Genomic DNA, 26,914 nt, shown 5'->3' with positions numbered 1-26,914 from the left:
CTGTTTCTGATGTCATTTAAAAAAAAAAAAAAAAAAAAAAAAAAGAAATTCCCTGCAGCCTATGTAATATTTCATGCGTCATAATTTATTCTACTCTATCTTGCAAATACATATTTGTGTGGCAATGTCATGCACAACACACACAACTATTAGATCCTTAAGATCAAACCCGTGTCATTCTTTTGGTCCACTGCAGTGCAGTAGTCAAAAAAAAGAATAAGTGAAGTGTCCACAGATGGCCAGGATAGAGCCCAGAGTGTTAATGTTTAAAATGTATAAAAATATTATTGATTACAATTCTTTACTGTTAATATCAACAATAAGCTTTTTATTTTGAAATTACAAGTTTAAAAAAAATGCTGTTACATTTACATTTAGTGCGCATGCGCCAACCAGCGTGCAGCCTGTTACAGTCGCTCCTGCTTTTCTCTTAGTTTAGCTTTTTTTTTTCTACGTATTCTTTTTTTTCCTGACTTGTATTTTCCTCCGTTTTCTATCTCTTACTCAATCATGTGGATTGAGAGAGTTTTTGTTCTTCTGGTGGCCGTGGAACTGTTACTTTTATCAAGGAACGGGACCGCGGCACATCTCCTACACGCACGGACTGTTTACTCCAGAGATCAGCTGATCGCCCTGATGCCGGCCGGTTCGCTGGCCAGGCCCGCAGAAGTACCAGCTGAAATTTGGAGGAAAACACATCGGGGATGCAGAGGTCAAGGACAGAAGAGAAGAAAAAAGGTGACGGTGAGACAGCGGAGGCTCGAAGCGAGGAGGAGGTTTAAACCGTGTCTGCCGTCTATCGTGATGGGTAATGTGCGATCGTTGGCAATTAAAATTGACGAGCTCTCAGCACTGGTACGGAGTCAGAGGGAATACCGAGAGTGTAGCCTGATGTGTTTCACCGAATCATGGATGCACCAGGACATTCCCGATGAGAATGCTTCCGTGGAAGGCTTCCACACTGTTCGGGCGGACAGGGACAGCATCGCTAGCGGTAAGCGGAAAGGAGGTGGGCTTGCTGTTTTAGTTAACAACCAGTGGTGTAACCCTGCCAACATAACAATCAAAGAAAGGATTTGTTGCCCGGACACTGAACTGTGTGCTGTTGGACTCAGGCCGTATTATTTACCCAGGGAATTCTCTCACGTCATCTTGGTGGCTGTTTATGTACCCCCCTCTGCTAACCCCACAGCTGCATGTGACACTATCCACTCTGCCATAGCTCGGCTACAGACTCAGCACCCGAGTGCCTTTATTGTGATCTCGGGTGACTTCAACAATGTATCACTGGACAATACACTACCAACATTCAAACAATATGTGGACTGTCCCACCAGGGGAGAGAAAACTTTAGACTTACTGTATGCTAATGTCAAGGATGCATACAGCTCCTCCTCCCTCCCCCCACTTGGTAGGTCAGATCATAACCTGATTCACCTCACCCCCCGCTATGTGCCAATTGTGAGGAGGGAACCTGTGACCACCAGGACTGTCAGGAGGTGGTCAGAGGAGGCCTTAGCAGAACTACAGGGCTGTTTCGAGGTGACCGACTGGGAAACACTCTGTGAGCCTCACGCCGAGGACATCAATGGGCTTACTGAGTGTATCACAGACTACATAACTTTCTGCACCGACTCCATTGTTCCAGCTCAGACTGTTCATTGTTACCCAAATAACAAGCCGTGGGTGACTAAGGACATCAAAGCCCTCCTCAACAACAAGAAGAGGGCTTTCAGAGGGGGCAACAAAGAGGAGGTGAGGAAGATCCAGGTGTTACTAAAGGACAAGATCAGAGAGGCTAAGGACAATTACAGGAGGAAACTGGAGTGGAAACTCCAGCAGAACAGCATGAGAGAGGTGTGGAGGGGCATGAAGACCATCACTGGATTCAGGCCAACCAACAGCAGGGGAACTGAGGGAGGTGAGAATAGAGCCAATGAGTTGAATCTGTTTTTCAATAGATTCGACACCACAGTGTCTGCTCCTACCCCCACAACCTCACCTGTAGTCAGCCTGGAATCCAGAGCCACACCACTGTGCCAGCCTCTCTCTTCACATGTTGCCTCCTGTGAGATTCCTGACACCCCTCCCCCATCCATCACCTTCACTCAATACCAGGTTGAGATGCAAATGAGGAGACTTCACTCAGGCAAGTCTGCTGGACCAGACGGAGTGAGTCCCCTTGTCCTCAAGACCTGTGCCCCCCCAGCTGTGTGGAGTCTTTCATAAACTGTTTATGCTGAGTCTGAGTCTGCAGAGGGTCCCGGTGATGTGGAAGACATCATGCCTCGTCCCTGTACCAAAGACACCACGTCCCAGTGGCCCCCAGGATTACAGGCCCGTGGCATTGACCTCCCACATCATGAAGACCCTGGAAAGGCTCATCCTGGACCAGCTGCGACCCATAGTAAGACCACACCTGGATCCCCTTCAGTTCGCTTATCAGCCTCGTCTCGGAACTGAGGACGCCATCATCTACCTGCTCAATCGTGTCTACACCCATCTGGACCAGCCGGCGAGCACTGTGAGGGTCATGTTTTTTGACTTTTCCAGTGCTTTCAACACCATCAGGCCGACCCTCCTGGGTGATAAGTTAGCAGCGATGCAGGTGGATGCTTCTCTGGTGTCCTGGATTGTTGATTACCTGACAGGAAGACCACAATATGTACGTCTCCCACAGTGTGTGTCTGACAAGGTGATCAGCAACACAGGGGCACCACAGGGGACTGTCCTCTCCCCCTTCCTCTTCACCCTCTACACCACAGACTTCAGCCACTGCACAGAGACCTGCCATCTTCAGAAGTTTTCTGATGACTCTGCGGTGGTTGGATGCATCAGCAGGGATGATGAGACAGAGTACCGGGCTGTGGTTGACTCCTTTGTCACGTGGTGTGAGCAGAATCATCTGCAGCTCAACGTGGCAAAGACCAAGGAACTGATCGTGGACTTCAGGAAGACCAGGAAACACTTGACCCCTGTTTCAATCCAGGGGGTCAGTGTTGACATTGTGGAGGACTATAACTACCTTGGAGTACACATTGACAATAAACTGGACTGGGCTAAAAACACCACAGCACTTTACAGGAAGGGCCAGAGTCGTCTCTATTTTTTGAGGCGACTGAGGTCCTTCAACATCTGCCAGAAAATGCTGAGGATTTTCTATGAGTCTGTTGTGGCCAGTGCGATCCTCTATGCTGTTGCATGCTGGGGGAGCAGGCTGAGGGTCGCAGATGCCAACAGACTTAATAAACTAATCCGTAAGGCCAGCAATGTTGTGGGGATGGAGCTGGACTCCCTCAAGGTGGTGTCGGAGAGGCGGATGCTGTCCAAGATAAAGACAATGTTGGATAACACCTCCCACCCACTCCATGACATGCTGGTCAGTCACAGGAGCTCGTTCAGTGAGAGACTGAGATTACCGAAAAGCACCACTGAACGACACAGGAAATCATTCCTGCCTGTGGCCATCTCCCTGTACAACGCATCCACTTAACACACTGTTTGCTGCTACAACTACACATGTTTCTTTTCCAACTATTTATTTATGAGTGACTTATGTATGTATGTATGTATATATATGTATATATTGTACTATTCTTAGTTAGTGTATTGTCTGTCTTGTCTTAATGTTGGTTTAAAATGGAGCACTGTAACAAAAAATAATTTCCCCCAGGGATCAATAAAGTATTCTGATTCTGATTTAATGCTGTTACACTGTAATCCTTTATTATAAGTATGGACACAGAATCAAGTGAACAACATTTTGAAATAAGTTTAATTGGAATTTTGTACTACGCAAAACAACAACAACAACAACATATTAAACAAACAAACAAACAAACACAGCCAGTGCCTTCATTTGTCCATCACATGTCAAACATAGCACTGACCCTTAGTCCCTGCTCATCAGCACATGCTTTCAAAAAGAGCTCCATGTCCTCTGCAAACTGAAAAACAAAGAGGAACAAGTCCCTTGCTCCAGTGTCTTCTTCCTCTGACATGTCTCTTAAGACCCTCTGCTGGTCCCCTTGATTTAAGGACACATATTTGGGCATTGTTACGTGTCCACGGAAAAGTGCCTTATTTTGGACAACCCACTGCACAGCAGGACGCAGATCTTCAACAACTGCTGGCTCCTGTGTCAGGTAAACGGGGATAAAAACATAGTTATTTCTCTGTTGCAGAACAGTTTTTTAACAGTTATTCAAATGTCACTAACCATGTAATTACACTACTGGTTAAAGTGAATACTGACCTGACCGACTTCCTGGAACTTGCGCTTTTTCAGTCTGAAAATGGGCACGTGTTGTCCTTCAAGCACAGCTTTGGCTTCCTCTCTCCAGTGTGCAAATAGCTTGCCAGAGCTTAACAGAAAATGTTGATATTGTTAAGGTGTGTAAACTTTGACACAACATAGAACAGAAGTCAAAATATAAATACCTCCTGAGATCAAAGTTCTCCATCAACAGCAAGCACCACCATTTACGCAAGTAGGGCATGTCTGACTGTAAAATATTAATATGAAACATATTTAACAGCTTTCAAAAGATTCAAGACTCCATTGCTGTGAAAGTAAATAGAATACTTACTATAGTATAGTCAAATGAAGCATCCAGTGCCACGTACAGAGCAGACTATTTGGAAGAAAAAATAAAAATGTCATTTTTTTTACAAGCTTAAATTAGCTTCTGAATCTCAAGAAGAGAAGAGAAAAATTACCATCAGCATGAAGATCCCACAGTCAACTCCATAGTCTTGGCTTGGAAAACCCTGTATTACATTGAAAATAAAGGCTCGTTAATAAAATCCCTTAAAAGAAGACTAGTGTAATTCATATTATTCACCATACACTTAAACACACCTTCAAGTCAAAGCTCTTTTTTTCTGACCACTGCCCGGGAATGATCTTCACTGCAAGATTCCTTTTTTTTTTAAAGACAGTTACATTCACAAGTTAACAGATGTCATCATGATGGGTGTGAAATGTTTATTGCTAATAGCACCAACTGTAACTACAGGCCTTAGGAACACGACCTCAAAAAAACAGCATAACAAAATGAAAAAGTACAGTCACATGCTCACAGTTGGTCAAAATAAAGCATTAACAGCTTTAAGTTAAGGTTGGCATATTTTATAAACTAATTTTTAATGGTGTTTTATGTTAAAATAGAACACTGGAAGACCCTATTTATGTCTGAAACTCATCTAAAGACAGTATCACTGACTTGATCATAATTTGAAGATGAGAATAAAATGTTGAAGCATCATGCTGATATATCCATCCATCCATTCGCTTCCGCTTATCCTTTTCAGGGTCACGGGGGGCGCTGGAGCCTATCCCAGCTGTCATAGGGCGACAGACTGGACAGGTCGCCAGTCTGTCGCAGGGCTAACACACAGGGACAGACAACCATTCGCACTCACATTCATTCACACAGTTACACCTAGTGGCAATTTGGATTATCCAATCAACCTATCCCCACAAGCTGCATGTCTTTGGACGGTGGGAGGAAGCCGGAGTACCCGGAGGGAACCCACGCAAACACGGGGAGAACATGCAAACTCCACACAGAAACTTGCTGATATAGTTTATAGAAAAAGCATGTGAGTGTACTGTATGTGTGAACACTCAAGATCAGCAAAACATGATCTGGGATGCACTTAACCTGGAACACTGAACAGGTTCCTGAAAACTCCGGAACAAACCAAAAATGCTTATAAAAATGTGACCTCAAAAGTGAAACATATTGTTGGTCACCAAATCCTGCCTTGGTGTATAATGGGTCAAGAAAGAGGATTTCTCTTTTAGGTGGCTTCAGTACCTAAAAGACAGTTAGCCATGACTTCAAACCTAAAAACAATGTCATTGCAAGCGATCACAATCAAAGACTTTTGAAACTGCGTCATAAAAGCTTGAATACATCTCAGACACATAGCAAAATTCTAACAGTTTGTACGTGTCAAAAAACAAGACTTACACACAACTGGAAATGACCAGGTGTCCAGAGAGGGAGAACTATGATGTCCATCCTCTGAGCATCAGTCTGAAACAGAATTGTATTTTTAAGTATCCTGTATATGAACTCGCACCAAAGTTATAAAAAAAAATCATTTTGATTACTTGCTTGTTTCTTTAAAGGACGGTACACTTACAGGAAAGGACTGCAGTGGATCACAGCCATAGGGTGCAAGCCAAGTCCGGGTGACATACAGATTTTCTATGTAAATGCTTATCCCCTAGAATGTTAAAAAAAAAAAAAAACATTTAAAACAACAACTCTTTCAATTAAAGCTTGACAATCATCATATACAACATACAGTACCTTTGACTGAACAATTTTAGTGATAAGCTCGAAACAGCCATTTCCAATCTGAAACAGAAAAAATCATGATAACAATGAATGTACACTTTATTTTTTCATATTCGTAGAAAAAAAATACTTACAGTCGATTCCATTTCTTTGTTTAAACCCAGTGTCCAAAAATCTGACCGCGTGAGGCATCCAGAAGACGTTTCAACAATCAGCTCATCTTTGGGTCTGCTGATGTCCAGAACATAGTTGAGCTAAAAAAATCACATAGGTGTCATAGACTGTGGATGACCAAATCAGATAAGCACTAAAAGTTGCACTTTGCGACATCTGAAAACTTTAACATACAAGCTGTTGTTGGTCAGGGTGCGGTACAAAACACCATGATGAACGGCTGGCCAAAATGTTCTCAGGCTTTGTCAGAGCTTCGCACGGTGGTCCACACAGGTCAGGAAAAGTTGCATCTGTTGACCTTCTATTGGCTTTCTTGTTGTCAACTCTTTCCTGAGGTTCTATAGGGATTTCTATAAGGAAATTCATTTGAAACAGCATGTAACAAATTCTTTTATGAGCCATCAACTACAACAAGATAATGAATGCAAGATTATTATTTCACCTATATATGAGAATCACTATTCAAAATAAGAAATTTTACCAGTGTCACCAGACGCTGAAGGTGCTGGGTTCAACACCGTTTCTGTGATTTCTCTGGGTTTATTGCACACCAGTGGGGCTAGGTACACAAAGAAAAGAATATACACACAGATAGGAACAAACCTAACATGTAAACAATGGTAGCGTTCTGGTCATGACACAATGCATGTACTTACCTACGACAGCTTGACCCAGTGCCGACCCGAGATATTGATCTTTCCAAGTCGACCATGTCTTAGCTGCCTCTCCAGAAGTTTCTTGTTGGTGACAGTGTTATAATGATGATTTATATTTCTCATCAGAAACACATGTGTGGATGGACTCATATTACTTAAAAAGTAATTGCTTTTCCTCATGTTTGCAAAGAACTGTTCAACAACTTGACTGTTCAGCCAGCCTTTCAGCTCCGGGACAAGTTGAATTCTGCGTAATATGTCCTTGGGATCTTTTGTATTTCCCTCATGAAATCTGTCATACAGGACATAATGGTCAGATGATCCAGTGACAGGATGAGGATTTTCATTTACACTATCCATCCTTTCATGTAGCCATGGAAGATTCACTTTCAGGCTTCCATCCTGTGCAGCCTTGACATTTTCCTCAGTGGGCTCAGCAAGTCGACCTTCATGTGGATGAAATGGCAGTTTATCAGGAACCCGCAAATTGGTGTGTGCTGCCAAACCCCTCGCAAAATCGTAAACACAGACGTTTGGCATGTGCTTCCAGGACAGGAGAAGGTCAGCAAAATCCCGGGGACTTTCAGCACGAAGATTAAATTTAACACTGTATACAATGCCATGTGGACATAGTATTACAGACCATCCTCCTGCAAGCAAAGATTTAAAAAGTTGTTTGTAATTGTAATTACATTTTTTAATGCTACTTCTAATAATCGCTAAGTGATGCTTACCAGAGGCACCCCATATGCTTTGAAAGACCTTATCATATGTCTGCCTGCTCTTCATCTTCTCCCTCAGTCTGGTGATGAGATCAAAGCGGGAGCCTTTGAAGTCGATGTTGCATGCTTTACACAATTTTCTTACCACTCCAACCTGACAGCAATTAGGGAAAACTGTAAATGGAACAACCCCAGAACTTTATGTCACATATTCTGAAAACTTCAAAGCAATGTTACCTTTTGTTTGGCAAGTTCATCCAACAGACGGTCTTCTGTGACACTGCTAAGCTTTGCTTCATGTGAAGAGCTTGTTCCTACTTTTTTAAACTCTGTGTTAAGCACAATGTCACTTGTTCGAGTTTCACTCCCGATCCATGGTGCCCAGTGCGTGTAACTTGGTGGAACGGAAAATGGATTCTTCACACCGCCTACAGAAAATGGCATGTTTTTAATTACAATCTAAATTACTTTAAAACACTGAATGACTTTCAAAAAGTTTTTGCCATCACTCACTTGGAAAAAACCCACGGCTTATCATTTCCAGGTGAATAGAGTTCCAAAAACCTTCAATGTCATGTTCACCATTGAAGTCTTCCGGGGCTTTGAGGTCACTCACTATAATAAATTGACTCATAAAAACATGCACATAATGTACACAATGAACTATATACACAAATGTACATTAAACTTACCTGCTAACTTGAACACCCCTTTTCTGTGTAAGTCCATAACTACCACAGGGGGGTGAAACCCACAGTTTATGCAGGAGTACATGTATTCTGCGTCAGTCAAAGCCTCAAAATGGCAATAAGCATGGAAAATGGTATCCCGAGAAGGAAACTTCACTCTTCTTAAGCCCTCCAATGAGTCAATGACCCTTGAAGCAGATACATGGTTCTGTAATATGACAATAGGGTGAAGAAGACTATGATTACACAGATATTTAAATTTGGGCACCAAAATATCATAATGACACAAACACATTTTTAAAGCAATCTTCAGATGAGTATATTTTATTTTTGTGATCCTCACCTGCAGATTTTCTCTCAAAAGAAGGCAAAGTTCAAGAGACAAAACAACATGGTTGTCAAAGTTGTGAAGCCCATCTGTCCACTCCTGGTACCTGTAGACCATGTGGCACCGAGGACACGATCTATGGTGTGTTGAAACATCTGTTAAAGACAAATCACATTAATGTCAAAACATTAGTATAGGAACAATTATAACTAATTATTTCACACTGATGTTTAATCTTATTCATTAAAACTTACTCTCAATCACTCCCATCATGCTGACAATCCTCGCTTTATTGGTAACTAGAACAGCCTCATCAAGTTTTGGGTGCTCTGGGCACACCTGGCACAACGTTTCACATGGAAAGAGCTGTTTCTGATGATCCATTTTCTGTGAGATGACATTTTCTGGAAGAGATCCAGGTATTTTTTTCTCTTTAAAAATATAGCGTATACTCCTTTCGACGGCAGCATTGTCCTCAAAGGAAGAACTCTCCTGAGTCATCTGTGATGGGGTGCCTGATGATAGTGGTACAGTTGATTTGAAGATGTCTCTCTGTGTCTGGAAGAGATGCCATTTAGCTATGTTTTTATGAGGACATGATATTCGAGGCTTTGCACAAGCACAATGCCAGGTGTTCCTCAGAGCATTTTAAGTCACAAATATTCTGCCAAGACGGCAGAAACTGTGTATTTCCGGCTCAAATACAGACAAACAGATCTGTGTTGAGGATCCACCAAAATCCACCCTCACACAAAGTGGAGCATGTGCCATCTGGGCAGCTTTCTGTCTCTTTATGCATGTAGCAGCTTTGGCCTCTCCAAAAAATTTAAGGTCCACCATTTCCATCACGATGTGCTCTTGAAGAAAAACCTCCTTTACAGTTTCTCGGCAGTAATCTAGTGAGCGAAGGTGCTCACATAAACTGAAGCCTAGTCCGCTCCGCTGGGCCAGCAACTGGTATTGCTGACATTCCTCCAGCTCACATCTAATATTGTGAGACATCCCCCATGTTTTCCTCTGAACGTGAACTGGCACAGAAAACCCATGGCCAGTTCTCTGCACAGCAAATAACCCTGTAGTTTCATCTACACAAACACACTGCAGATGACTGGCCAGGCAAACATCTATTGATTGGTTGGAGTGCTTCCTCATCATGTGAGCCTTGTAGTTTTTGGTACGAAGAGCAAGGCCACAGTGAGGGCATGTCATTTTCATGGACTTTCCATCAGCTGCAGTTTTATTGAACACAGAGGGTAGAGCATATGAATGTTCTAACAAAGACTCAGAAAATGGTTCAGATCCCAAAGACAAAACCTTGGGGGGGAGACGGGGCTCCTCGAAGAGTACTGCCGGAGGAATATGGGTCTCCTCGGAGAGTTCAGCGGGAAGCAGTCCTGATAATGGTGGCTGACTTGGTATTGAAGAATGCTGACAAGACAATAAATGCCTTGCCATATCCCCACGCCGTATGATTGTAATCTTACAGACAGGGCAGTGAAAGTGTCCTATTGTCCTACAAGGCAGCCTGCACCGGCATATCATTTTATCTGTAAGAGAAAAAAACAAACAAATAAACAAACAGATGTAATTTAAATGTAGTTGTATAGAATGCAATCAATTTGTCTAACAATCAGATTGTACATGTTAACAAAAACATCCAAGCCAACCTCAATAATGAAAGTTAAATGGTATGGATCACAAAAGTTATGTCTAGGAAAGTGGTGAAAAGTAAATAAAAATATATTTTATAAAAACACTATTTTTGTTGCAGATGAATGAACTGAACTGTACAATATCAACAGCAACTTTTAAGTCAACAAAGATACTGCAGAAGTGCTTAAAAAAGTGCATATTTATAACTATAAAGTATATTTAATACAAACATACCTTTGAAAGGCAAAGCATTTTTTATATGCACACTTAGATGCTCCTCAATCTTTGCCCTGACAGTAGGGCTGAAAGTGGGGCACAGAGGGCAGTGAAAGAGTCCTCTGCAACACGTGTTGCATTCCTGCAATTCTGGCTTTAAGCCCGAATTCCAGATTGATAAGTGCATCTAAAACAGAGAGAGAAACAGATAAACACCATATATACATTTAAGTTAAGGTTTTAGCAGAAATAACAATTTACAGTTGGCATGTAATAGATTTGGGAAGAAAATCCTTGAAAAAAACCCCACAAATATTTTACAAGACACTTTAATTTGTGAGACATGTTTCTATTGACATATAACAGTCAATTGAACAGAAGCTAACTAAAATCTGGGCAATAAAAAAGCTGTACAGAAAAGAATGACGAATAGAAGTATTGATAAATATATAAATCTGTTTGTGACGAAATTTACAGTGTTGACGCTAACCAAAGGTGTCACAACAAGTACACACGTTCCTTACTACAGTTTAGATACCTCTGTTTAAAAAGCACCGACTCGACTTTTTAGTCAAGTCGAAGTAAGAAGTACAGGGTCTAAAATATAATTTATGTACAAAATTTTGAAGTAATCTTGCGTCCAAAGCACGCGTGCGGGGGGCTGATTTACAAATGTACGGATTACAAAGTACAGATACGCGTGCTAAAATGTGAGAAGTAGAAGTATAAAGAAGTATACAGTAGGCACAAAAAAGTACAGGAGTAAAGTAAAGATACCAGAAAATTCTACTTAAGTACAGTATTGAAGTATTCGTTATTTCGCATCTCTGACGCCAACAATAAATCATACTCTAATGCAAAATGTGTTTTTTGCTTCTTCTCGCCCACAGAAGCCGTTAATCCAGCTCTCTTACTGAAACCAGGCCCAGGAAAAAGCATATCTGTGTGTTTCTCTGCCATGGAGCACGATGAAAAAACATTAAAATAAGGGGGAATGTTGTTGTAACGCAAAAAAAGTGGCAACATGATCATTGTAAGAAAACTAGACGATTCCTAGAATTATGAAATCACTAACGGCAAATTTATTTAAGAAAGACTTAACCAACCTTTGCGATCAACTTGCAAGACTTCCACGGTATCCATGCGTGTTTACGGCTACTGTGGAGGTCACGTGCTTCCGGCTACTGTGGAGGTCACGTGCTTCCGGCTACTGTGGAGGTCACGTGTTTCCGGTTAGTGTGGAGGTCACGTGTTTCCGGTTAGTGTGGAGCTCCACAGTGGCTGCAGCCAGACCCTTCTCCCTCCCTCCTGTGCTGAATCATAAAGCGAACGAATCACTCAGGACTCGCTCACCCCCTCCCTCCTGTCTCACAGCTTCTTCTTCTTGGTTGGCAAACAATGTTAAGGCGCATTACCGCCCCCTGGCTCACAGCTCAGTGGACATTTAGATGAGAAAATATATATTTAACACATTTAAGGAAAATACTAATAAAATAAAAATAAACAAAATAAATGTTTATTAAGCAATTTTGATAGGAAATTGCTTAATTTTAGAAATGTTTTTGCTCTATAAAATAGTTGTTTTCTTTTAGAATCATTCATCTAAGCAGTAGGATTTACATGAAAAGAGAAACAAATTAAGTTTGAGTGAAAATGTACATTTTCTGCACTCTCTGGTCAACTGACTCAGTGAATCAAATGACTCAAAAAACCCGATTCACTTTGGTGAGTGACTCATTAAAACTCGATTCAGTAAAAAGAATCAAATTTACCATCATTAGGGTGGATTACATTCTTAAACATAGTTAAGGCGCTTTCAGAAAGACATCTACTGTGATAAAGTCTACTCTCCACTGCTGTGTAATCAATTATTGTAAATGTAAATGTTATCAGGAAATGATCAGACAGGAGAGGGTTTTCAGGAAACACTGTTAAATGTTCAGTTTCTATGCCATATGTTAACACAAGATCTAGAGTGTGATTAAAGTGGTGGGTGGGTTCTTTTACATTTTGAGAGAAGCCAGTTGAGCAATTTTAGCATCTACATGGATGTTAAAATCACCCACAATAATTATTTTATCTGAGCTCAGAACTAAATTAGATATAAAGTCTGAGAAATCAGACAGAAACTCTATGTAAGGCCCAGGTGGACGATATATGATAACAAGTAAGACTGGTTTCTGAGTTTTACAGCTGGGGTGGACAAGGCTAAGCATCAGGCTTTCAAATGAATTAAAAGTCTGTCTTGGTCTTTCATTAATTAATAGGCTGGTGTGAAAAATTGCTGCCATTGTGCTTCCAGATTTCTGGTAGTTAGAATGACTCGGGGGTGTTGATTCATTTAAACTAACATAATCATTCTGCTGCAACCAGGTTTCTCCTCCAAGTCTTGTACTAACAGAGACTTGGAGGAGAGAGACCTAATATTTAATAATCCACATTTCACTGTTTTACTCTTTGGTTCAGATGTGGATACTGTATTGTTCTTTCTTTGTAATTGTTTATGTTTAAGTTGTTTGTTGCTGGTTTTTAGTTTGTTTTTTGTCTTTTTGGAAGCTGACACAGTCTCTATGGTGATGGGTTTTTGCAGTGAAATTATTATAAAATTTGTGTGCGCCTAACTTTTGTCTAACTTTTTAAAGTTAGGCGTACCGGTACGCCCATGGCAAAAAGTTAGTCTAGAGCCCTGAATGTGATGGCAGAGGCTGTATCAAGACTAATGTGATCTATTAGATGGTTTTTATATAGGTTAGAATTAAGATTATTTTTATTTTTCCAGTTAATGAGGACCATTTTCTGAAAAGTGCTTGAATTTCAGATGTGGTGCTTAAAAGTGCTTGAAAGTGTAACTGTATTTCATTCACCATAAATAACTATCTAATTGAATAGTTTTCTTATCAGATAGAGAAATAAAACGAGTCGCAAAATGTAGAGGCAAATTTTCCCGCCTGGGCTGCCTTGCGTTTCAACGTGTGACCCCGCCCCTTCCTCGGACAGTCGGGGATGAGTGCGCTAACATACCTGTAGGTTGCCGTTTTAATGAGTGTTTGATGGAAAACAACAATGGCGGAGTTTGCGCTCTCCAGTCGCATGATAGGTGAGTCCTAGTAAATAATTTTCCAGTACGTGTACGTTACACATGCTATTTTTAAAAAATTATGATTATTATTTTGCTATCTGTCAAACTTGCTGGAGAAATGATTGAAATGTACTGAGTGTGATGCAGTATGGCAGCGCTATTATGGAATATGCTGTGAACTTAGCTAACATTACTTAGCAGTAATATGAGTTAATTTACTCAAGTGAAAGCTTTAAACATTAGCCTGATACATAACTAGCTAACTTAAGGCTTTCTGGTTAGCCCTCTGGGGTCAACGGACCCAGAATCTCCATTTCAACTTGGGTCGAACGTGTGGACTTCAAACTATATACCAGTTTTTAAATTGTGTTGATAGGCCACGTAAAACTGGTGTTTTTTGTGTTTAATAAAACAGTGGCGTTTCCTCCGGGAAGAAACGGTAAAAATGGCGTTTTCTAAGGAAAGCGCTGGCAGACACGCTTTGCTTGTGAGTGAAAAACAACAGTTATTGGTGAAAAAAGAAAAAACACTCCTTCCCTATTGTTGGAAAAATGTACCATGTCAACCAATCAAAAAATGATATGGCAACATGTGGCATTTGGTTGTTTGGGAAGAGGGGGAAGTTTTAGGAGTGAGCGAAAGAGAGAGAAAGACAGTTTTGATATATGAGAGATTTGTGACGTTTACCGTGTTTGGAAAAAGCCATCAAAGACAGATTACAGTGTAAACGCTGAGTGACACACCTGCTGATTTATCCCTGTGCTGTTCTCATTAGAGTGGACACAAACTATTTTTTGGCGTTGCATAAATAATTTGTGTGCCTTCTTATTTGATGCAGAACACCTGATTGTTCTGCAAATAGATTTAAATGGTTATATAAAAAAAGTCTGAGCCTTGGCTGCATTTTTAGGTAAATAGTACCATATAACTTTGTTGTTTACAGAACTTGTGCATATTTTTAAAAATGTCTATTTGCATTTCAAGTTATGAAAATGATTCGTTAAACATGCTTGTGGTTTTTACAGTTAAAAATTTCACTTTCTACTTAAATATATCTAAATATTGTCTGAATTTAGATAAATTGTGCTGATACAGTTTGTCAAAATGAGAAATTAACAGATTGGCAAGATAAAGGTGAAATATAGAGGCCAAATCAAAAGTAAGGCAAGGCAAGGCAAGGCAAATTTATTTGTATAGCACAATTCAACAACAAGGTGATTCAAAGTGCTTTACAGAGACATTAGAAACAAAAACAAATAAAAAGCATGATTTAAAATTGATTAAAACAAGTCAAAAACGGCCAATTATACCCTGGACCCCAGATTTTTTGAGTATTTGAAATAATGGTAATATGAGTGATCCATATGGTCACAAAGAATAGCCACTTGTTTCTGTGCTACCAAAGTTCCCCGGCTTTCATTCAAAATGTGTTTATCGTCATCTGCACATTAAACTACTTAGACATTATAAATGTCTTCAAGCTCACACTGAGGCCTGTGGGGCACTATCAGCCACACATTTATGTGTTTTTGTATATGAATATTTCATACTTTAAGGCTGCCTGTTTATTTAAGGGAGATGAACAAAATACATTGGATTTGTACATAATAATATCACAGATGATAAATTAAATAGATTTTAAGTAGATGCTTGTGCATTCTTAAAGTCTTATATGTTGAATTGAACTATGTGATCTGTTCAAAGCCTCCCAGTCAGTGCTGTTCTCTGTGCCTGTCTGACTGTACATGATGTTATTAGCACAAACACTTTAAAGGTGATCATTTAGGACTTCAGCAATAATACAGACAGCAATGTAGTTAGCAATAAAACCGTTTTATTGGGAATTAACTTAAAAAACAAACAAACAACAAACAAATGCCTGTCTCCTATTTTTTGTCACACAGGAAAGAAGCATCAATTTCTGATGAGAAGACTTATGTATTTCTTTATTTTTTTTTTTTTTTTGGGGGGGGGGGGGGGGGGTCAACAGGAGATGAATATCTCTAACAAGTTGATTTGTTCACATTTTCACATCTTAATTTTTAAGTGAAATGTGCATTTTGAGTTTGTACACTATGTATATAAGGTGACAGTTTCCTTTTGCAGTATTTTTGTGTGGTTTGTTTTTCTATTTCTTAACAAAAGGTGAACAAAGGTATTTAAGTTCACCTAGGATGATTTGTTTTAATTTTCACATGGTTTTACTGAGGTGATGTGAATTGAAACATGCATTCTTTTTGGGGGTCGGCAGTGGCAGCATGTGCTGGAAAAGCTTGAAAAGGGACACTGAAAGTGTTTAAAAAGTGCTTGAATTTGACCCTGAAAAAGGCGTATGAACCCTGACTTGCTCATCAGAGGTTATATGATGTTGGGGTTTTCTCAGTTTTTTGTGGGTTCTTCGCCTTAAACCATAAATCACCTTGAGGCAACTTTTGTTACATTGTACAACTTTCCTCTTTATCATTAACCCCATGTTACCATTTTACATAAAATGATCTTGTGCCTTTTCCCCCTAATGTCCCATGTTCTCTTTTCTGTCATTTCCTGTCAGCGAAATTTGGACTTACTGCAAGCAGTGTAAAAACAACTAATGCAATATGATAATTCCAAATGTCACCTAAAAAGTGTAACATATTTCTTTCTAATAAACTTGTTTCACATACATGTGGGCTATTTCTTTAAGATTTTTGTGGCACTGATAAAGTAAATAAACTGATAAACAGCTCGCCTATTTTCCAAAGAATAACAAAGGTGCAGTCCCTCTGCTGTGAAACGTAAACAGTTAATGTGGACAGTAAATCATTCTTCATAATGGATCTGTTCTCTCACACAAAGAGCAGTAATAATGAGTCTGAGCCTGGCTTTGTGGCGTGCTCGGTGTGGTGAGGAGGAAGAGAAAAGAAATCAAGTCCTCGCCCTTAATTCATTTTACGGATGTGCCGCTGTATAGAGTGCAAAATGGACCAATACAAAATGAAGAATACACACTATTTGTTACAATTAGTGAGAAGCATGTAGCACAAAAACACAATTAACACAAATCGAAAGCTGCGTTCACTGCTGTTGTCAACGGGCTTTTCTTTGCCTACAAAGGCTAAACAAAGCATATTGATGAAAAAGAGATGGTTGTTAGATCTGACAGTCATTACGCGCATGAGTCGGAGACAGAAAGAGGCAGTGCAGGAGAAAATGAGGCAAATCGTCGGAGAAAGAAAGCAAATGGTTTATGCTCTTCATTATGATTTTCTGTTAACAGCTTCTGCTTCATTGAAGAGCGTCTGTGTGGTGACGGCCTTTTGTTTCACCAGCTGTTTTGGAGCGTAAAAACACCTTTTTACCTCACCTAAAGGGAAGTGAAAGGAGAGTGTCAGCAGCACAGAGAAATTACACAGAGTCAGATTCAAACATCGCATAAGTGGTATCGCTGAAAAACACACCTGCTGTCGCCCGACACCTATATTACAAGCAGTTGCATGTACCATAAAATCTCAAGTGAAAGCTGGAATTTAAAGTTAAACTGACATGAACAATTTTAAAATGAAAGTTTACAGTATAAACATTCATATTCCCACCTGGTTAATGCACTTTCCAGACTTTAATCGAGACACAGGCTGTTCTGTTATCTTGGTCACTTTAAGTTTAAGCAAATGACAATAAACCTTTTACTTCCTCATATAGTTGCCTGCTGCTCTGTGCAGAAGTCCTATGTACGTTACACACTTCACCTTGTTGAATTCTCCCAATTCTTTGAATCTTTGGGCTGAAGGAAGGACAATACTCGGTGTATAAATGCTCAATCAACAATCATTTATTTCCATACAATTCAACAGTCAGAGCATTACAACGTCCGGACGGGAGAGATGCTACCAGAGGGTCAGGCACATGTCTCAAAATGGTGACGGGTTGCTCAGCTTTTTATAGTCTCTAGTGGCCCCCAGCTAGTCGTAAAAGCCAAAACATCACATTTTTCTCTGTTACAGCGCCTAAGTTATGACCTCGGCAGTTGTTTCTCTGCTTTCTGTAAGGTGGGGGTGTGGAATGTGGTCTATCTATCTCCCCTGTCTTTAGACACAGAGTCTCCTGCTTACAACCTTCTCTTCATGATTCAACAATTAAGCATGTCAAGAAAACAGTGTAACACATTCCCAGCAGATCAAGGATACAGAGTGATGCACATTTATCTAATGAACTAATATGTGAATATGTTCTGTTAACTCAAAAGTATAATGAGAACTAAACTACATACAGCTCACACACTCTATATTAAAGGGTATAATGTGATCTACAGCAGTATTCTAATTCAACTACTTTGATTACATATATAAGGTAACATATAATAACAGAATAATCTAATAACCTACAGCAGGCCTTGTAAGCATTAATAAAATATAACCTGCAGCACAGCTTTCCAGCAGAAACAAAAGAAGAAAAACTGCATGGAAATATCCACAAAGATACACCCTGAGATGTAAATACACGTGTGTGTTAACCAGCTGTCATTTCCAAGGCACTGACGCTCCAAATGAAATCATTATCTCATGATCAAAACATCATCTGACAAAGGAAGAAAAACACAGGTTAATAAGAGCAGCCGTGCTGTGGGATCCGCCATGCTGACATTTAAAATGAGTGATGACAGAAAGTTAGTGGGTTGTCATGTTCAAGTACAGATGTGAAGCATCTCAATGGGCCCCTTGCAAAATGTTTTTATAGCATCATTGAAAACATGGGTTTTAGAAAGTGTATTTAAGCAGTGACTCTGTCCCCAGTGTTCACAAAAAAGGCACTAATTGCACTGCTATCTCTAGCAGCTTATTTACTTGTGAATTTGTAGCACTTAAGTCTTGATGGAAATTTTATTTGATTTTATCATCTTACAAGAGAAGAATACTGCATTTGTGCATGATTATTTTCCTTACTGACAGTATGCACTGTATGTATGCCTGATCTGTTACAGTGAGCGTTATGAGTGACTTGCTTTTGTTTTTTTCGATTTCCTTATCCTTCATCAGAAGTTCTTCAATTGAGATATGAAAAATAGTGAGAGTGTTTTTGTTGTTTCTTTTGTTTTTAGTGAATGAAAATTTCTAAGAATGATTTGGTGATTATGAAGGTGAGTTTCTGATTTCTTCCTCCAACACAGCAAAAAAAAACACTAGAGAAAAAGCCTCTCTGAGTCTCCAGCTGAGGGATAATCTTAATTGTTCCCCTGCCCAGGAGTGAGACTATTTCCTTCTCCTGCAGTGTTGAATTGTGGGATTGTGGAAGCTCAAGCATAAACCCTCCACAGTCCATATGCATTTTTTCCCTATAATTCAGTCACCCTTTTCTGTTATTTTCATTTTGTTGGGCATACTTGTCACTCACTTGCAGCAAACTCAATGTTTTGTTACTGAAAAAAAATCTGTATCCAAGGGTCATTAGTCAACCATAATCATTATGTTACTATCAGGCAGACTTTTTCTGTAGAATAGTCATCAAAAATGGGAATTGTGCAAGTTTTCCTTTTATATCACACAGCAGAAAACTTGAAGAATGGTGTGTGAGTTTGTGGCTTGACATTTCCCTCTTGTATCCAGCCTAGTATACGCCCCAACTGTGTCTTTGTTAATTTGAAAGTTCACACTATGATGGATAACACCAGGAACTCCATTTTTTCATTGTTGTTAGTTTTTACCTCTCTTTGTATTTACGTGTAATTCACATTTCAAATCTGCCGTGTCCGAGCCAACACAACAATCAAATGTTGTTGTGATGACTGAGATACAACAAATTCAGTTTTATCTACATAGCACCAAATCACAACAGTCACTCCAAGGCGCTTTATATTGTAAGTTAAACAAAGACCCATTTGAGCAAACACTTGGAAACAGTGGGAAAGAAAAACAGGAAGAAACCACTGGCTGAACAAGGCTCAAAGATGGCAGCCATGATCTGAATGATGGGATAAATGATTATGTGGCAGTGGTATAGAGCCCCAAATTATTAGCTGTGTGCTGTTGTACAGTATTTATGTCCAGACTTTTATTTCAGTCATTTATGTATTTGTCTGATGACTAGTCAAAGTGGTGGACCCAACACAGACACAAAACACTCACTGATAGTGGTTACAGGCTGAGCTCCTGATTGGAGGTGTTAATAGAAGGGATGTACCAATCTGATATACAGTCCGATCCTGGCCCAAATTACTGGATCGGATATTGGGATGAAATAAGAAATGTAACCTGACCCATTAAATGTCAAAAAAGCGCTTCACAAAACTTGCAACATCGCATGGTCTCACACATGTTGTTGTGTTTGAGACCTGTTGGCATGTCAGCGGTGTGGAGTTACTTCAGAAAAAAAAGAGCAAGACCGCAGAGTCTGACTTATGCAATGCAAATGTTTCATGATGGCAGCAGTGTTGGGAACTTTAACACCACTAACATAATTAAACACTTGCAGAAACACTAAGGAAAGGAATACATGGAATTTATCCAGGCCTCCAATGCTGAGAACAAAAAAGGTACTGTATCAACAAGCACTTTTGGAAACCATTCAGAAGCGTGAGAAACTCCCTCCAGAAAGCAACAAAGCAAAGCTGATAACAGAGAAAATTGTTGATTTTATAGTGCTTGATGACCATACCCTTTCTGCTATGGAAAATGCTGGTTTTCAAGGCTTAATGGAGCATTTGGTGTTGCCAAACTGCCATTTCATCTCCAAGCAAGCTATCCCAGAGATGTACAAGCAGTTGTCTAATTTCCTCTCTGAATGTTTGGAAAGTATTCCCACGTTAAACTTAACAACTGATATTGGGATCTTGGACGTCTGTCCATCGTCATTTCTAAGTCTGACCACACAATTGACAGACTCAAGTTTTACTTTTACACTATAAAAAAGCAGTGTTGCAGACTAAACAGTTTCATGGTTAGCACTCAGGAGAGTCCATCTCTACAGCTATGGAGGAAATGTTGGAAAGAAAAAATTCGAAGAATTAAATCTACGTTATTTTGCAAGACAATGCCAGCAAAGGTAATGGATCAGCAAGGAGTTACAAGTTTGGGATGCTTTGAGCACACGTTGCAAGTCGTGGTGAATGAGGGACTGCTAGCACCAATGTAGTGGATGTGACGCTGTGGTAGTTGGAAGAAAAATAGTGGGTCACCCTCAACACAAGCATATTCACGTTTAGAGGACATTTGAATGGAGCTGAATATGCCACCAAGAGGAGAGTGTGTGTGTCAGAAACGGTGACGTCATTCTAGATTAGATAGACTTGTCGTTCAGTAGATACACCACCAGTGCATATTAGAAAATATGCTGCCTGTGTCATGAACCGAAGTTCCGTGCGCAAGCTGGACCCAGAAGCAGAACACACACACCAGGGTAGGAGGTAATAAAGAAAGCAAATTTATTATAACTAAAGGTGTCCCGTGAGGGTAGCCGAAAAAATAACGTATGGAACCAGAAGAAACCGAGGGACTGGGGAGGTGAACTGCGCAGGGAACGCCGAGAGCGGGGCTGTGAGAAGGGAGGTAGCCGGGCTGAGTGAACCAGAGGGGGGAGGGCTCCAAAAGGGTCGAGACGGCGAGGCTGATAGTGCTTCCGAATCTCAGGCGGACAGGTGGACAGGCAGGTGGCTCGCAAAAACGCCGAGTTGTGATCTGAGTACACAGGGTAAAACAGAGTCAGTTCCAATGGACAATTTGTCATAAGGGGTTTTTTCCCGCAGGTGTACGTTACCGCTGAGAGGCGACTACGGACTGGCGTGGAGCAGCAGGTAGGGCAGGATTAAATAGTCCACCTGGTGATCGCCTGGGATGGGATGCAGGTGTGGGGTTAGCAGCCACGCCCGTGGGCGTGGGCATCCCAACAGCACCCCGTACGCCGGGCCGCGGACCATGACAGCCTGGCTCAAAATAGTACAGCAAAGTATGTTGAGATCCATAAAATGGACATGGAATAAAGAGCAAGAATGAGGGCCCAAGTTTAATCACCCTACCTGATGATACATTTAATATTATCATTTGGCTATTTTTATAATTTCAGGGACTTCACAAGTGCAGAAACCTCAAAACAATCAAAAGCTACTTTAATGGTAGAGGTATGGAACATGGACGAGGTTTTGAGGAGAACTACTCATGAAAGAATAAAGTTACGTTGAAACCAAGCACACCATTGTTTTTCTTGTGACATTACCAATAAGTTTGATGTGTCACATGGCCCTCTTTCTATTGAAAAAACAAAAGTTGTATCCAAGATGGCCGACTTCTAAATGGCCACCATGGTCACCACCCATCTTGAGGAGTTTGCCCCCTCACATATACTAATGTGCCACAAACAGGACTTTAATATCACCAACCATTCCCATTTTATTACGGTGTATCCATATAAATGGCCCACCCTGTACATTAGATTCATCAGAGTGACATAATGTTTGGCATTCTTGGAGTCAGCAAAGAAGACTCCTCGGGTAGAATCTACAAGCCCAAGAGACTTGAAAGTGTTTTGGATAAAATCCCGAAGGAAAACACTGTAAATCCTGTGCCTCAGTGAGCCAACCATTCAGCGTTCAGACAATCCACTGCTGTACTGGAAAGTCAACCAACCTCGATTGCCCACTCTGGTTTCTACAGCAGCTAAATTTCTCTGTGCACCTACAACAAGTGTGGAGAGTGAGAGACTCTTCAGTACAGCCTCTATTGTTATTGATGAAAGGAGAAGCAGCCTGACAGCTGAGAAGGCTGAAATGCAGATCTTTCTAAAGAAAAACCTCCCTCTCATGTTAAAGTGGACACGTTACAAAAGGGTTATTAAAAGAATGAGCTTTTTTTTTCATTCGAGTTTGGGCAGCTAACGTTTTATCATAAAAAAGTGGTATCGTGCCATTCCTAGTTAATAGCATAGGGACTGGGCAGGTAGTGAGCTGAAGAGTGGACAGACGGAAATCGGCCGAAAGGGGAAGAGGAATCAAGAGGGTGTTCTCAAATAAACAGAAGCCTGAGACACATACCAGAGGAACCAGTACAAGGTTGAAATCACCAGAATGCTAAAGACAACTTAAACTAAACTGTCAAAGGCGCTTGCAAAGAAAAGTGTCTGGACTTCTTTAAGTTACTTGAAGACGTTTCACCTCCCATCCGAGAAGCTTCTTCAGTTCTGAGGTCAAATGGTGGAGAGTCCCAGATATAAACCTAGTGGGAGTAACCCCCCACAGAGGGACAAAAGGACCCCCTGATGATCCTCTAATCGCCTGAGCCAAGGTGTGAAACTGGGTGTGGGTCCCAATCAGCCAGAGTATCGGGTGCGTTCATTGTGAAACCTGGCCCCACCTTATCATGCGAATTCCTGAGATCAGATTGCCCAGGATGTGAGTGGGCGTTAAGGCGTCTGGGAAGGGATCTTAAAACTGGATTATAGATGGCAGAGAGTTGGTGTCGTAAACCACCGCCTCTGTTCAAAGATGGTCGCTCACAGTGGACATAGATGGCTTCTTTCACTCCTCTTTCAAACCATCTGTCCTCTCTGTCCAAAATGTGAACATTGGCATCCTCGAAAGAGTGTCCTTTATCCTTAAGATGCAGATGGACTGCTGAGTCTTGTCCTGTGGAGGTGGCTCTTCTGTGTTGTGCCATGCGCTTGTGAAGTGGCTGGTTGGTCTCTCCAATGTAGAGGTCTGGGCATTCCTCGCTGCACTGTACAGCATACACCACATTGTTAAGTCTGTGTTTTGGCGTTTTGTCTTTTGGGTGAACCAGTTTTTGTCTGATTTTTTCTCAATGGGCCCCTTGCAAAATGTTTTTATACCTTTCCACTTCCTCCATGTAAAGGTTGGCTACAATAGGTGACACCTATTGTAGCCAACCTTTACATGGAGGAAGTGGAAAGGAAGGCTCTTGGCTCTTTCAAAGGAAGAGTACCCAGCCACTGGTACAGATATGTGGACGACACCTGGGTCAAAATCAAGACACAAGAAGTGGAATCCTTCACTGCGCACATTAACGCTGTGGATAAAAACATCAAGTTCACCAGGGAAGACACAAAGGACGACTGTTTGCCTTTCCTGGACTGCACTGTGCACATTGAAGAGAATGGCAACCTCAACATTGAAGTTTACCGGAAGCCCACACACACGGACCAGTACCTCCTCTTTGACTCCCATCACCCTCTGGAACACAAACTTGGAGTAATTAGGACCCTACACCACCAGGCAGAACATGTTCCCTCTAAGCCTGAAGGAAAAAAGAAGGAACACACACGTGTAAAGGAAGCACTCAAAACGTGCGGCTATCCTAAATGGGCGTTCTTAAAGTCAGCAAAGAGGCACAGAAAAGAAGACCAGACACCAGCGAGGGAGGATAAGAAGGACAGACGCAACAACATTGTCATCCCCTATGTAGCCGGTGTATCGGAAAAAAAAAACTCAGGAGAGTTTTCTCCAAGCATGACATCCCGGTGCATTTCAGACCAAGCAACACACTCAGACAAAAACTGGTTCACCCGAAAGACAAAACGCCAAAACACAGACTTAACAATGTGGTGTATGCTGTACAGTGCAGCGAGGAATGCCCAGACCTCTACATTGGAGAGACCAAACAGCTACTTCACAAGCGCATGGCACAACACAGAAGAGCCACCTCCACAGGACAAGACTCAGCAGTCCATCTGCATCTTAAGGATAAAGGACACTCTTTCAAGGATGCCAATGTTCACATTTTGGACAGAGAGGACAGATGGTTTGAAAGAGGAGTGAAAGAAGCCATCTATGTCCACTGTGAGCGACCATCTTTGAACAGAGGCGGTGGTTTACGACACCAACTCTCTGCCATCTACAATCCAGTTTTGAGATCCCTTCCCAGACGCCTTAACGCCCACTCACATCCTGGGCCATCTGATCTCAGGAATTCGCATGATAAGGTGGGGCCAGGTTTCACAATGAGCTCACCCGAAACCCTGGCTGATTGGGACCCACACCCAGTTTCACACCTTGGCTCAGGCGATTAGAGGATCATCAGGGGGTCCTTTTGTCCCTCTGTGGGGGGTTACTCCCACTAGGTTTATATCTGGGACTCTCCACCATTTGACCTCAGAACTGAAGAAGCTTCTCGGATGAGAGGTGAAACGTCTTCAAGTAACTTAAAGAAGTCCAGACGCTTTTCTTTGCAAGCTCCTTTGACTACGATGACCTGGATGACTGGGAACCTTCACAGACTTAAACTAAACTGGTTACCACATCACTACAATGTAATAATCTGGCAATCAATGAATGAGTCCTTTTATTCAGGCAGTGATCAATGGATGTTGCAGGTGTGCCAGCGAGAGGCCAGACTGGATAGAGAGCACTCCCTCCTGGAGGACATCACACAGCTGGAAAGACCTGTCTGTATTCACATGCTCACAAAAAATGGGTAAAAGGGGGAGAGAAAGACAAGATGAGAAAGAGGAAGAAAATAAAGAAGAAAGGAGAAGGATAGTCCTGTTAGAGGAGGATAAAAGGGGGAAATCTAGGAGCTGACAGGCACTGATTGACAGCCTGGCTCTAATGGATATCTACTCCCTTTTCAGAGCACAATCAGATGAGGAGAGTGTGAATCATGCAGAACCCAGAGGTTCAGAGGCTACCTTCAGGTCCTGAACACAGGTACTTTCATGCAACAGAGCACAAAAGCAATGTTGGAGGGAATGAAACTTGTCCATTACAAGTCATGGTTGTACATAAGGCATTGTAAAAGGTACCTTTTAAAGTGAGCTGAATGGTTCCTAGTATTCCTGGGTTTTAGTCAGACTTCTACACAGAGATCAGTCCAGAAAAGCAATACTGCAACATCACAAATCATGCTCATGACTTCTTTTTTGGTTAGACTTCCTACTAGTATTAGATATTTAACACAAGGTATTAAAATCTAGGTCGATATGTAATCATTGATGTCACTCATGTATCTGAAATGAGTTTTAAAAATATCTGAATTGTCTGAGTCATGTCCACTTTTGAATAACTAATGTGTTCTTGTACAATCTAACAGGTCCAATTGTACACATAAGTGGGTCTGTATGGAAGACTTTTGTTGTAATGAAGAATTCCTTCTCTGCGCTCCACCTAGGCTGTCAGATGTATCCAGAGAACAGTTGCCTTTCCTCCAAGACCTCACAGTGCCCATCAATTTCTAACAGAAGAGTTTGCCCTGATGTCACAACATCGATTTTCCTTAAGCTCTCTCTCTTTGATCTGAACTGCCATGTTGCTCTCAGAAACAAACACTTGAATAATACCTGCATTTTTATATTGGATTATGTTGGTTAGTATGTTACCCACTCCCTCAAGAGGTGTGCTTATTTTTGATCACCTAATTTGCACTGCTTATGGTGGATGGCTTGCATTCATACATTTATGGATTTAAAAAAAATAGCATCCCAATAGCAGTGTGCTTGTGGCCTCTGTAATATGTACATGACTGAAAAAAATGTGGACAGTTTTAACACAGACTTTCTGTATAGTACAAAGCACTATGAGCTGCTTCCAGATATGAATTTACTTTTTAGATGAATGCCTAATGTGTTTGGAAATGTGAGATTGCTTGTAATGTGTTTATATGAGTTACACTACAGTCTCCTCAGTCAAAGGAGCTTGGAAAGAAAAGCGTCTGGACTTCTTTAAGTTACTTGAAGATGTTTCACCTCTCATCCGAGAAGCTTCTTCAGTTCTAAGGTCAAATGGTGGAGAGTCCCAGATATAAACCTAGTGGGAGTAACCCCCCACAGAGGGACAAAAGGACCCCCTGATGATCCTCTAATCGCCTGAGCCAAGGTGTGAAACTGGGCGTGGGTCCCAATCAGCCAGAGTTTCGGGTGAGTTCATTGTGAAACCTGGCCCCACCTTATCATGCGAATTCCTGAGGTCAGATGGCCCAGGATGTGAGTGGGCGTTAAGGCGTCTGGGAAGGGATCTCAAAACTGGATTGTAGATGGCAGAGAGTTGGTGTCGTAAACCCCCGCCTCTGTTCAAAGATGGTCGCTCACAGTGGACATAGATGGCTTCTTTCACTCCTCCTTCGAACCATCTGTCCTCTCTGTCCAAAATGTGAACATTGGCATCCTCGAAAGAGT

At 41.2% G+C, this 26,914-nt stretch overlaps 1 protein-coding gene, 1 long non-coding RNA gene and 1 pseudogene across 3 annotated transcripts; all 3 read right to left on the bottom strand.

The window, feature by feature from the left end:
- Nucleotides 1–4,110: 4,110 nt before the first annotated feature.
- LOC146650658 (uncharacterized) lies at nucleotides 4,111–12,040 on the bottom strand. The gene is made up of 5 exons (XR_014907996.1): nucleotides 11,856–12,040; nucleotides 10,768–10,936; nucleotides 10,195–10,427; nucleotides 4,256–4,364; nucleotides 4,111–4,136 (listed from the first exon to the last, which is right to left on the bottom strand). It is a non-coding gene; the product is annotated as an uncharacterized LOC146650658 (long non-coding RNA).
- Nucleotides 4,460–7,955, bottom strand: LOC146650660 (uncharacterized; annotated as a pseudogene). Its single transcript, XR_014907995.1, has 12 exons — nucleotides 7,876–7,955; nucleotides 7,142–7,791; nucleotides 6,967–7,044; nucleotides 6,660–6,835; nucleotides 6,446–6,565; nucleotides 6,324–6,371; nucleotides 6,154–6,237; nucleotides 5,979–6,044; nucleotides 4,862–4,922; nucleotides 4,720–4,770; nucleotides 4,590–4,634; nucleotides 4,460–4,505 (listed from the first exon to the last, which is right to left on the bottom strand). The product of XR_014907995.1 is annotated as an uncharacterized LOC146650660 (transcript).
- On the bottom strand, nucleotides 8,005–10,188 carry LOC146650659 (HMG domain-containing protein 3-like). Its single transcript, XM_085383588.1, has 6 exons — nucleotides 9,135–10,188; nucleotides 8,896–9,035; nucleotides 8,556–8,760; nucleotides 8,377–8,478; nucleotides 8,101–8,291; nucleotides 8,005–8,037 (listed from the first exon to the last, which is right to left on the bottom strand). The coding sequence occupies exons 1-6, from the start codon at nucleotides 9,379–9,381 to the stop codon at nucleotides 8,005–8,007; spliced, it is 918 nt and encodes a 305-aa protein (XP_085239714.1). The 5' UTR covers nucleotides 9,382–10,188.
- Nucleotides 12,041–26,914: the final 14,874 nt, after the last annotated feature.

This window comes from Rhamphochromis longiceps, linkage group LG16 (assembly GCF_057381845.1).
Source record: "Rhamphochromis longiceps isolate RC_006_pf linkage group LG16, R_longiceps_female_GT1.1, whole genome shotgun sequence".
Taxonomy (NCBI): domain Eukaryota; kingdom Metazoa; phylum Chordata; class Actinopteri; order Cichliformes; family Cichlidae; genus Rhamphochromis; species Rhamphochromis longiceps.
The sequence above is the reverse complement of the archived record's forward strand: the minus strand, read 5'-3'. Positions and strand labels throughout refer to the sequence as shown.